The sequence below is a fragment of the Triticum urartu genome, chromosome 4A, assembly GCF_056163025.1.
Source record: "Triticum urartu cultivar PI428250 chromosome 4A, HENAU_Tu73, whole genome shotgun sequence".
Lineage (NCBI taxonomy): Eukaryota > Viridiplantae > Streptophyta > Magnoliopsida > Poales > Poaceae > Triticum > Triticum urartu.
The window spans coordinates 441,731,110-441,743,522 of NC_141876.1; the positions used below are offsets into that span (position 1 = coordinate 441,731,110).

At 47.1% G+C, this 12,413-nt stretch overlaps 2 protein-coding genes across 2 annotated transcripts; one reads left to right on the plus strand and one right to left on the minus strand.

Annotated features, from left to right (window-relative positions):
* Positions 1–659: 659 nt before the first annotated feature.
* Positions 660–3,914, plus strand: LOC125551981 (Protein kinase superfamily protein). Its single transcript, XM_048715408.2, has 3 exons — positions 660–1,603; positions 1,825–2,932; positions 3,467–3,914. Exons 1-3 carry the CDS (start codon positions 1,206–1,208, stop codon positions 3,749–3,751), a joined length of 1,791 nt encoding a protein of 596 aa, XP_048571365.1. The 5' UTR covers positions 660–1,205; the 3' UTR covers positions 3,752–3,914.
* Positions 3,915–6,743: 2,829 nt separating this feature from the next.
* Positions 6,744–11,166, minus strand: LOC125551980 (NADH dehydrogenase [ubiquinone] 1 alpha subcomplex subunit 8-B). Its single transcript, XM_048715406.2, has 2 exons — positions 10,825–11,166; positions 6,744–7,157 (listed from the first exon to the last, which is right to left on the minus strand). The coding sequence occupies exons 1-2, from the start codon at positions 11,019–11,021 to the stop codon at positions 7,022–7,024; spliced, it is 333 nt and encodes a 110-aa protein (XP_048571363.1). The 5' UTR covers positions 11,022–11,166; the 3' UTR covers positions 6,744–7,021.
* Positions 11,167–12,413: the final 1,247 nt, after the last annotated feature.

The following is a 12,413-nucleotide window of genomic DNA, read 5'->3' on the forward strand; positions in this document are numbered from 1 at the left end:
CTGTGCACCCAGCGAGCCTCGTCCTCTACACTACAGAGAAGGATACATACGATGATATCCTGACCGAAACGTCTTGTTAAGTTGCTTCTATCGATCGGCGAGAAATGGACGTGGAAGAAGAGTAAAGCTGGCTGGCGAGGCGATCCCCGATATCTACGTATCTATCTATCAGATGAGGCAAATGGACAGGACAGACACACACACAGGCAGGCAGCAGCCGCCGCAGAGAAGCCATCCTTTCTCGTGATACCATCAATGTATTGCCACAGCCGGGGGAGATGAAATGAAAGGAAATCCCTTTTTTTACCACGTCTTGTCCGAAACTTCCATGCTCGCTGCAGATTATTTACCGCCGTCCGTCTCTCTCGAGAATGCGCGTCTCTGTCCATGCGTCTAGTGCTAATCACCCTTTCAAAGCTAAACATAGTTAGTTAGTGCTAATCCCTTGCATACAGATACAGTGCGTGAGACAAAAAAGACGAGGCTCATACATACAAGGGCATTTGCAAGGAATCTCATCCTTAACTGGGTTTTCTGCGCCTGTCAAGCGCAGCAAAATCACATGAGCGCACCAAACCCGCCCTCCCTAGAATAATCGCGCCTCTACACCAGCCCCACCCTCTCCCCATGATGCATGTTCCTCCACCTCCACCTCTCTCCCCCTCCCTCCCTGTCATGGGCCAGAGCCCCTCTCTCTCTGCTCTGCTCTGCTCCGCTGCTACAAAAGACGGCATCGTTTTTTGCCCCCCTCTCCTGCTTGTCCGGCTCCTTTCTCCCCCTCCCGTCCTGCCCCATTCCAGCTGAGCCGGGAAGCTGGACACGCATAGCTATGCAGAGGAGGAAGCATCACATCCCAAAATATCCCACAGGATAAACATCTCGTGATCCCCTCACAAATCCACCAAGAACGGCATTCTCCGAGCTGTCCCTCTTGCTGCTTCACCTACTCCTTTTGCAGTGTTTTCCTAGTTCCTACTAGCAGTCTCCAGTCTAGCACCGCACCAAGAACCAAGAAATCCAGCAGAAGGGATTGATTCCATCCTTTTTGCGCCTACTCTGTCCCAATCTGCCACGCACAAGTTGCCGAGACAAGAACCGCTCTTGCAAGATCTTGCCATACTCCTCCAGCAATTTGGCGCCAGCTAGGCTGCCAATCTCGCGCCGGAGGTTGAGATTTAGAGGCGGGAGAAGCCTAGTCTCCAGCGATGGCGGCCGCGCTGGAGTGCTGGTCGGGCCGGCCGAGCACCGACGAGGAGTCCATGGTGGAGCAGGTTCTCATGAAGCCCCACGCCCGCTCGGACGGTTCGCTCCCCACCTGCGCTGACTCGGTCGGCGCGGGTGACCCGATTTCGGGCCCGGCGGCGCCCAAGAAGTGGCAGCGCCTGGGCCGCAACTTCGCCGGCGCCATCGCGGCATTCAAGAACACGCTCAACCTGGACAACGGCGGCGTCCCCCGCGACCCCTCGCCGCGCGCCGGCGGCGAGAAGCCGCCGCTCCTCCTCCGCGGCCTCGCGCAGCTCTACTCCCGTGGCGCCGCAGCCCAGCAGCTGCCGGAGAAGCTCGTTTCTGACCTCCGCCGCCACTTCGATGCTCTTCCCAACAGGTGAGCGACCATCTTCGCAAGTTCTGGAACAGACGAAATTTTGCCGCGGCATCAAGCGGCCACATACCACTTAAACTGCTTCCTGTTTCTAATTTCTATACAGTATTTACGACCTTTTATCTGGTTTGTTAAACCAGAGGTGCTAAATCAAGCGCATAATTTATTTATTTGGATGTGCTGAATGGTTCCGTTGCTGACGGTCAGAAATCTCGGTTTTGCAGCTACGCACAGGCAGGATTTGACATGAAAGATGTCCTCTTGCACGCCCGCCTTGTAGAGCAGGCGGCCGGTGAGGATCAGCCTGCACTGAGCATCGAGGAAGTTCATGGCAGCAATGGCAGAGAAAGTGGTGCCGAGGGCACTGTATTTCAGCTCACCTTTGCCTGCAACGCCCCACTTTCATGGCAGTCAATGTCAGGCTCACTCGACAGCCCATTGTTCAGTTGCAAGAAGATCCAGATCTTCGAGAAGAGAGGACTGACACTTGGTGTCGTCCTGATAATTGTGCAATCCGGGAGCGAGGAGCTCTTCAAGAGCCGGGTCGAGGCCGCGCTAAAATCGGCGACAAAGAAGCATCGGAAGAACAGTGGAGGCGGCGGTGGCGGTGTGAAGCTCCCCTTCGGGCTCTGCGGCTGCCAGGAAGAAGGATCGCGCAACTTCGACGAGGAGTCCATGTTTGATCCCGAGGAAGGCCAGGTTCTTGACAATGAGCCTGCTCGCAGGCCATACCTTCCCACTCCCCTACCACAATCATCAGTCTTTGTCTCAGTAGATGAGTGGCAGACCGTCCGATCCGGGGGCGAGGAGCTCGGCCGCTGGATTGTGAGCTCCGAGGAGATCGAATTCGTCGACTGGGTTGGCCAAAACTCGTTCAGGGGAGTCCACAGAGGAAGGAAGGTTTGGGTTAACAAAATGAGGGGTTGCAACATGGGCAGTGCTTACGATGTCGAGATCCGTCAGGACTTGCTGCAACTGATGAGCTGCGGTCAGAAGAACATCCTCCAGTTCCATGGCATCTGCTTCAACGAGAGCCATGGCCTCTGCATAGTGACTAGGATGATGGAAGGGGGCTCGGTTCATGACATCATTATGCAGAGAAACAAGAGACTGTCGCTCCGGGACACGATTAGGATTGCTCTTGATGTTGCTGACGGCTTGGCGTTCATGAACGGCTACGGCATTGCGTACCGTGATCTTAACGCACGAAGGATCCTGCTAGACAGACAGGGAAATGCCTGCCTTGGGGATATGGGCATTGTTACCCCTTGTAATAATGCTGGCGAGGTTACTGAGTATGAGACGTCTGGGTATCGCTGGCTAGCTCCAGAGGTTAGTTTTCTTGACTTGATTTAATGTAAATAAACTCTTCTAGAAATGCTCTTTCTGAAAGCGAGTTTAGTCCCAGCATGCTAGAAGTTCTTTCTTTGAGCTAATTGCTCTATTTTAACTGTAGCCATTATCTGGGATCTTCAAGTAACCCAGTAAAACAGCAACATTGACGATGAAACATGTATTTTTACTTGTCATCCTGTAGGAGTACATAGAACTCTAGGACAAACCGTGTAGAACACTGCATCATCTTGCCTTTTAATTTTATGAGCAGAGCATAATAAAACTTCAAATACGAAATGTGAAAGAAATACTACTTTGATCTGACCAACTTGATGCTCTTATGCACTAGATCAGCCTGCCAATGCCAGTTAGTAGTACTATCTTGTGTCCACCCAATGGTCAGGGAATCCATCCTTTTAACCCTGAAAAACCAATTTTGTGCTCCTATTGTACTCCTTATCATCCTTTTAAGCTTATGTTATCTGAACTTATCCTTACTGAGAGGTGGTTACTTAAATGCTTTGTTTACAGATCATTGCTGGAGATCCAGAAAGCGTGTCGGAGACCTGCATGAGCAACGTCTACAGCTACGGCATGGTTCTGTGGGAGATGGTGACCGGCGAGGAGGCCTACTCGACGTACTCGCCGGTGCAGGCGGCGGTGGGGATCGCGGCGTGCGGGCTGAGGCCGGAGATACCGAGGGACTGCCCGCCGTTCCTGAGGTCGCTGATGAGCCGGTGCTGGGACAATTGCCCTCTCAAACGCCCTCAGTTCTCGGAGATCATATCCACCCTGCAAAAGCAGAGCCTGAGATAGTTTTTTTCTCTTCTTCTTTCTTTTTCTTTCCTTTTTACCATTATAAATCATGCTATAGTAGTATATGTGCTATGTTTGGCTGAGTGCCCAGAGATGCAGGAGACTGCATATGAGATGAGATGAGATGAGAAAAAGTATAATATATGTGCAAAGGCTTGATATATTTTGCTGCCGTTTCTTGCCCAATGCATGCATCTTGGATGAGCTATGTTTGTAGGTCCCCACATCCACATGTAGAGTGAGTGAGATGAAAAATCAACAGAGAGCATCAAAGATTTAGTTTAGCGGACGGATCTATAGGACAAGGGACAGTTGTTTTTTGCTTGCCCTCCCTATCCTATGCTATCATCCACAACGAACTAACTGCACAGTGAGTCCATGCAATGCTCTTGGGACACTTGGACGCAGGCTGCTCATCTCATCTGCTGCTATAAACAATGGTGGATCTCATCTCCTTTGTTTTGTTTGACCCGTTCAAGGGTGCGGCTGGCTGGCTGGCACGCACACCTGGGCTGGGTCCAAATTTGACGAGCAAACAGCCCTTGGGTCGTTTCCACACCACATCTGGCGATTAATCAGTGACTGAGCGTGATGCATGTGCGGCTGTTCCTCCAAAGTTCATGGCCATCATTAGTTTCCAAGGAACGGTGCAAACCCTACGTAATATGTACGACTTTGTCATTCTTGTATGCGGCCAAATAAGACGATGATGCTTTCTCTTTTTCGTGCCTCTTTGATTCGCGGGATTGCAAAAACACAGAAATAGGAAAAACGTAGGATTGAAATGACATGTCCATTGGATTCCTATAGGATTTGAGTTTGTTTGATTGTATCACAGAAAAAATAAAGGATTTCTTCCGAGAGGTCCGAGCCCATCCACCTCCTCCCTCTCCAGCTCCGGCGCTCTGCCCACAGTCGGACGCTCCGCCCATGCTCCAGCACTCCGCCATGGTCCGACGAGATGGCCAAGCAACAGGCCATCCTGGAGTCCATCCAGAATGAGGCCTATGTGGAGGCCAACTGGGCGTTTCTCCGGCAGGAGTAGGCGGAGACCGACGCGCTCTTCACCAAACTTGATGCGAAGATAGATGCGGAGGAGGCCGGAGCGGAGCAGCCGGAGCCGGGCACAGAGATTGTCGTGATCTCCGACGAGGAGTGGCTAGGATCGATGTAGGACGTAGGTTCTACTTTTTTTGCATGTCTTTATATGAATATAAGAATCGAGTATGAGATGTCCGGATGCAACAAGTGAAATTCGAGGCGTGCCCGGTCAATGTCCACGGACGCGCCGGGCATTTGAAGGGCCATATTCGTCATATATGGTCATAGATACTGTAAAGCGAGCCGAAGGTGTCGCCGCTCCCCCGTCGTAACCGGACAAAACTTGCTGTTGTAGACGGACAAGAAATCGTTGTGGTAAGGCCCCATAGAACCAGCGCATCAGAACAACAACCATCGCTGTTGAAGAGTAGCGGATATTAGAAGAATACAACTTGAAGACGCACGAACATAAACGAACTACGGACAGACCCGACTAAATCCACCAAAGATAGATAAATTTTTTTGTTCCGAATGTTGGGAGGCCCACAGACTGAGATAGATACCCGTGGATCGCAAGATTTGTGCATCCCAAACTGGCGTGGCAAGTTGCTCCATGCTCTCCTCCCATTCGAGGGTGGTTTGCCCGGAAGGAGCGGAGGCGGCTTTTCTTTGGCACGGTGCGGGGGCTCTGCTCTGCTGTGGCGCGCACGTATGCCATGAGCCGGGGAGGCCACCACAGCCCCGACACGGCTTGCAGGGGCTGCGCTGTGACTGACCGCTCACGCGGGCGCCGGAATTGCAGGTGGCTGGCTCCCTCCCTGCACGGGCGACTCCCCTGACCCTCCCCGGATCGGCGCTGCAGCTGCAGCATCCGATGAGGCGGCGGCTGCTTGTCCATCGCAAAAGTAATCATGTACTTTTTCTGTAAACTAATATAAAAGCATTTAGATCACTACTTTAGTATTCTAAACGTTTTTATATTAGTTTACGGAGGGAGTACTAGTAAAATCAAATAACCATGGGTGCCATCCATCTGCAAAGCGGTAAATGCAGCAGTAAGTGCGCGCTGAACCTTTGTACAGCGACTCCATTGAACCGAGGCATGGGCACAACAGAGACAGCAGGAGTAGTAGCGGCAGCAAAGGTACAGCGCTGCATCTGCATCTGCATTACTGCATCCATCCGTCCACTCAAGGCTGAGGCCATAACCATGACTCCATGAGGCGTGCAACGCGTGCACGACGCAGTGGAGTGCCTCGGTCGGTTCGTGCCATGCCATGAATCTTCACTCTCTGCGGCCCGCGGATCGTCGGCACTGTCGCTCACGCGCCTCTCGCTGAGCGAGCCGCATTCACGCCTTCCCTGCGTGTCCTTGCCACGCCTCCTCCCGTGCGTTGGCCTGGCGTCATCAGCCAGCGCCCCATGAATGAATGAATGAACGAAATGAATGGCATGGTAGGATGGTACAGGCCGTAGATCTGAAACAATTCCGTAGCTGAGCTGCTACAGCCTAGAGATAGATAGGCACGCAGGAGCAGAGAGCGCACGGAGCTATTGATAGTGACGGAACGGACGCCATGAGGGCCTCTTTGGAAACAAAAGCAGACGCAGTAATAAGCTCTGGCCCATGCCATCCGTCGTCGGCGCGCTTCACATGAAATTTTCCTTTCAGGACCATGCTCCTGGTAGCACAAATTTTGTCTTCCACAACAACTGTACATTTTTTTTCGAGAGTACTCAACAACTGTACATGAACCATGCAATCCAAACGAAGGGTTAGGATCCTCTGCAGTAGCCCACCATACACTACTGCAGAGAATCTCAACCCCAAACGAAACATGAAATGGCCGCTTATATTCCTACCAGTTGCTTTTCGTTTCTACTCTACATGGATTTGACAGGGCCATCAATTCCTGTATTCCAAGAGGTAAAAGGACATCACGTTACGCTGTTAACCAAAGCCAAAGGAAGAATCATCATCAACAACAACAACTTGGGACTACAGCTGAGTCAAGTTTGGCATCCAACTCGAAGGTTAAAACAGAGATGTAATTGCTGAAGAAAGACGAGCGAATGGGATGAGCAGCTCAATGACGCGCTATTCACCCATACAAACAAAACTCTCTGGGTACAATAAACATGGGAGATCGTCAACTTGGAGGGTTTGCCGGCTTTTCTCCTTATTTCTCAAGAGATCACTGGGGGTAAAACTCGCTCTCAGAAGACGGGCTACTCGGAAATAGGGCACGCACCCTCGAAAGCTTCCTGCTCCTTGCGGCAGAAGTCAAATTCATTCGTGTAGTAATACATGCACCCAGCATACGCATCCATCTCCTTGGGGCACTTTTGGTGAAGTTCTTTCAACCTGCAATCAGAAATGTGATCACAAAGTGATTACTTACCAGAATGAGAAAGTAGAGCAGGTAGATGAAGAATACACAAAAGTGATTGGCTTCACGGAAGCGACATCACAGCTAAGCAGTCTAAAAAATATGTACAAGAAACATGATGAAAAGGTCTGAAATCTGTAGTCCATAAAGGGAAGGAAGAATATCCAATTTTCAGATTTAACACACGGAATAAGAACTTTTAATGACAATAATAGATCCTGCTAGGTTGCTACTCAAATTGGATGCCCCTATCAACCTTTTTGACATGACCAAACACAATCAGGAAAACAAATACAGGCATAAAATCATCATGTATGCATTTTTGTTCTCCTTACGTAACACCCATGCAACATCACCCAAGAGGCAAAACAACTTGAACATGGAGCACTACCTCACCAACTTAAAAACCAATCCATCACTATGCCAGTGATTTTTTAAGTCCCGAACAAGCAAGTTTTCCACACAAAATGAGTAAAATAAAATGCTAGTTCTTTTTCTAGAACACACGTCAAAATCCATGCTATTTTGCATTGAAAGCATCAAAATGACGTGAAGGACAAACCCGAAAACGCTACAAGCAACGAAAAAGCTATCTACAAAAAACTAGCAGGCTTACGAGACAAACCAAAAGGAAGGAACCAGAAAGCTAAGAAAACTAGCAAGCAAAACATAACCAACACAGACCTAAACAGAACAGAGCAGGATCTATTAGATGGTGTCTGGAGATCTAGCATGCACAATAATGTGCAAGTCTGAAATCACTGATGAAGGTTCAGTTCAAGCAATGGCCCAAACCAAAAAAAGTAAATTTTGCCTCCATTTATTCTCACCTAATCATTTCAATACTAGATAAACAAAAACAAATAGAAGTAACAGAAGTCAGAAAAGGCAAGCATTATTCAATCCCACATTATGCTTGTCTACTCACGAGTCGCATATGCATTACATTTGATTATTGAATAGATGTTATTGAAATCTTCATAACCACCCAACGCCCCAAGTCACACTCATATAAATGACTTAGCCAGGGAATTTTGCACTTCAACACTAGAAGGAATAGAAACAACAGCACTAAGGCGGAAAGATAGAACCATATTTGTTTATATCACATATGCACTACCGAGATCAAACTGATCATAGGGTATTCTACAAGCAAATAAGCAAGAGATATTATCATTGATACTTCATACAGTATTTCACCAAAAAAACAGGGGTACTGTGAGTTACAGGATTGTATTGGGAGGCAAGGTCTGTTGTTGCCAGGCAATGCAGCAGCACATTGCACAGGACAGGAAGACAAAGACAAGAAGAAGTAAGCAGTCACACACTCATACAGGTACTTCCCACAAGCCTGATTTGTCCCAACATGTGCAGGTTCTACAAGAGAGCAGGTCTGTAGACTCTGTTCTCCCAACATTCAGTGCATGCCGGAGTAGGGACAGATTAGTGGAGGCAGCACCAAGTATAAAGAATGAGAGGCAAAAGGTGAGACAGCGACTTTTCAAATTTAAGCTGTCTGCATTCACCTCTCATTTTGCCTTTCTCTTATCTGTTCATGTATTGCCTCTACATGCGCTGGCGTGCACCGACCCTGAGGACAGCAACCTCTCTGGAAGTGCTTTTTTCTAGACCCTGTAGAGTGGGGTGAATCAGGTTTCTAAAAAGCTCTCAGTAGAGTTCTCACTAATTCCCATCTTCGTGCTCCACTACAACATCCCTACTGCATACGCTTTGTTTTTTTTTTGGTGACAACACCAGACCCTACTGCAACCCAAATTACAACACTCCTGTTAATTTGGGTCTAATACTTTCTTAGGCATCAATTATGATGTCTCTTGCTAGTAGTATTCTTGTGATTATGTCTGATCTTCTAGCACATGTCCATGAGATGACATATGTGATGTGATCATACTATTTTTTAATGTTACTCTTATGCCCAGTGCCTATGCTGTGCAAACCTCAATCACAGACTCACAGTTTTACAGAATAAAAAATGTGGCATGCGCCCTCCATGTACTCTCCACAAAAGGGCATTCAAACCAATTGAGCGGTTCATAGATTCGCTACCACATGCTGGTATAGATGTGGCGGCTTAACATCTCTTGGCCTTCACTGAATGGGAGGGCAATTATCTTAACTGAAAACAGCAAACAGTATAACACTGACTGCTTAGTTCAACAAAACCCAAGAGCAATATGGCTTGCTTACGCAATCCTTATAAAGTAGAGTAGTTCTTAACGAACCACTGTCAGTGGATGCCTATTTAGTGCCTGTATACAGAATTGCACTGGATGTTGTTCGCCCCTTGTGTTCCCAGAATAGACTACCACTCCCTCCGTTCACAAATATAAGATGTTTGAACTCTTTTTCTGAATCTGATGTATATATAGACACGTTTTAGTGTGTTTGTTCACTCGTTTCAGTCCATTTGTAGTCCATATTGAAATATCCAAAACATCTTATATTTGTGAACAGAGTATTTAATAGAAATGGACGAAAATGTGAGATGGTCTAGGTCTCAAAATGATACCAAGCGCAGCAGGTCTCACCTGGCAAAGGAAACAGGAGTCATCACCTGTATTTTGGCTAGAAGTAGATAATACTTTTATCAATTTGTTCCTCTTAGTCACCTTAGGAACTCTACTAGTTTGTCCGCTGAGGACTATTTGATTATAACTTTTTTGTCACTCATCTGAAAATGGGATACAGAAGACAGCAGATTGCAATTGCAAACTTGCTCTGGCAAATGAATAGATCAGAATCAATTATTATCTGTTAGACTGTCTCACAGGGGAAAAAATTCAGATAAACATTCGAAGTAGAACATAAACAACCAAAATTATAAAGCTTCCATCTAAGTGTACAATTCAGATCTAAGAATGGATTTAGTCACACATGATCTGATCAGAAAGGTAGCACTGCATGGTGTAAGCCCTACATCATCAGAAATTATATAGCAATTGCAAACAGCTTATCCGTAATAATTATGCAGTTTATCAGCCAAACGACAAACTCAATTCCCATCTTCACCAGAGAATGTGGAACTCGCTACTAAATTACTCATTACCCATGGTTGGGGCTGAGATTGGGTAGCAACAAACCCAACAGTCACCACATATCCCAACCTTTGCATACGATAGCGCGGCAGTGAACCCTGAACTCGGTACAAAGTAGTACAAATCGATGAACAAAGGCACATATGTATTACCCCATAACTGTCACCAACTAGCTAATCCCTGTACCACCACTACTCTTTAATCCCCTGCGTGACCGGATACGGTTAAATACAAACAAAATGATCATCGCCAACGATTTACAATTGGCTGCTTGGCTCTCGGCTAGGCATAGGCTAAATACAGAGGCACAAAATCTGCTTACAAGCTCGTCGTCTAACACTAAATGGTAAAACAAGTTCAGTATAGCACGCACTAGACATCACAAGTTCACAAAAGAGCAGCATTACGGCACACACACACACTAACAAAATTTGGACGCACGTCAGCGACAGAGGATACGCCTACCAGAATAAATTAATCAGTCGCTGGCAGCACGATCGAAGCAACATTTCAGGAATCCGAAATGAAATCAGGCACGAGGGGATGCGATAGGGCGATGGCGAGGAGGGTATGGCGAGCGACTCACAGGTTGAAGACGCAGCGCGTGACCTGGCGGCCCTTCTCGAGACACTTCTCGGGGTTGGGGTCCTTCTTCTTGCAGTTGAGGAAGGCCACGTTCTCCGGCCGGCACCGCACCGCGATGTGCTTGGACGCCGCCATCAGCACCGACGACGTTGGGATCGGCTCGCCCGAGGCGTCCACCGGCGTGCTGTTCGCTGACATGGCTGCGGGCGTAGGGCCTCGACGGCTTCTGGCAGATTCTCGGGTTGGAGATCTGGGGGCGAGAGGGGCCAAGGGGAGGAGAGGACCGGAGCAGATGGAGAGAGGCGAGGTTGGGGGCCGGAGGAGGAGGTGCCTTCCTCAGTCAGTGCCGTTCCTGGGCTTTGGAGTAGCTACGGGCCTTTTTGTTGGGTATAATCGTGACATTGGGCTAGGCTGCTTGGGCTTATCTCTATCTGTAGCCTGGTAAGAAAAGGGCCCGCCCTTAGCTCTCATTTCTTTCCCTTAAAGTCTAAAGAAATGTAAGAATTGGCCCCCTCTCCCCGTCTTCAAGAAAAAGAAAAGGAGAAATAATACCCCTTTTAATTTCCTTTCGAGAGAACACACGTTTATGTCATTTTTGGAGGGAAAAACTTCCGATCTACTCCATGTGTTTCTAAATATAAAGTGTACTAGTTTTTTTAGAAGTCAAACTTGCTTAACTTTGACTAAATTTGTAGAAAAATATATCAATGTAAATTATATCAAATCGGTATCATTAGATTCGTGTATTTTCATAGTGTGTTTATTTAATGATGCAGATGTTAATACTTTTTTCTATAAACATGGTCAAAGTTAAAGAAGTTTGACTTTTCAAAAAACTTATACACTTTTATTAAATGTCATGGCACTACAAAGAACACAAGGAGTAACGTAAACTACATCCATCCATAGACGATCTAACAATGACTATAAACACTAAAACGAGCCGAAGCAAGCTGCCTTCATCGCCCCTTCTTCATCGAAGCCATACAAAACCTGGGAAGAAAGCCAAAGAATATTTATAAGTCTTAGCAATTGAGTTGTCAATTCAATCATACCTGAGAAGATAACTTGCTTGCGGCAATTTATTAGTGGCAAAGTAACATGACAACAGTGGTAGAAATAGTAAGAAGTTTGCAGAATAGTATCAAAATAAAGCGGTAGTAATTGTTAGGGAAACAATAGTAATAAAGGCGTAGGCATGGAGTAAGTGATGGGGTTGCTCGGATGCGATTCAATATGCAACGGTTATAAGCTAGATCGATAACAAGCTAGCTTCAATTCATCAACATATGTTGGCATGCATCCCATAAATAGTCATACACGCCTTCGATAAGAACTTGCATAACATATTTTATCCTACCCTCTCGTGGCAGTGGAGTCCTAATAAAAACTAATGGTAATTAAGACACTCCTTTTAATAAAGAGCCGGAACAAAGTATTAACACGTAGTGAATACATGTAATCCTCAAGTTAAAGTCATTATATTGATATCCCAATTATTGCCAGCTTGGGGTCTTAGAACGATAATATATGCACACAACTTACAAATATGATCAATAACACAAATATATTCATGAAAACATAGAGGGT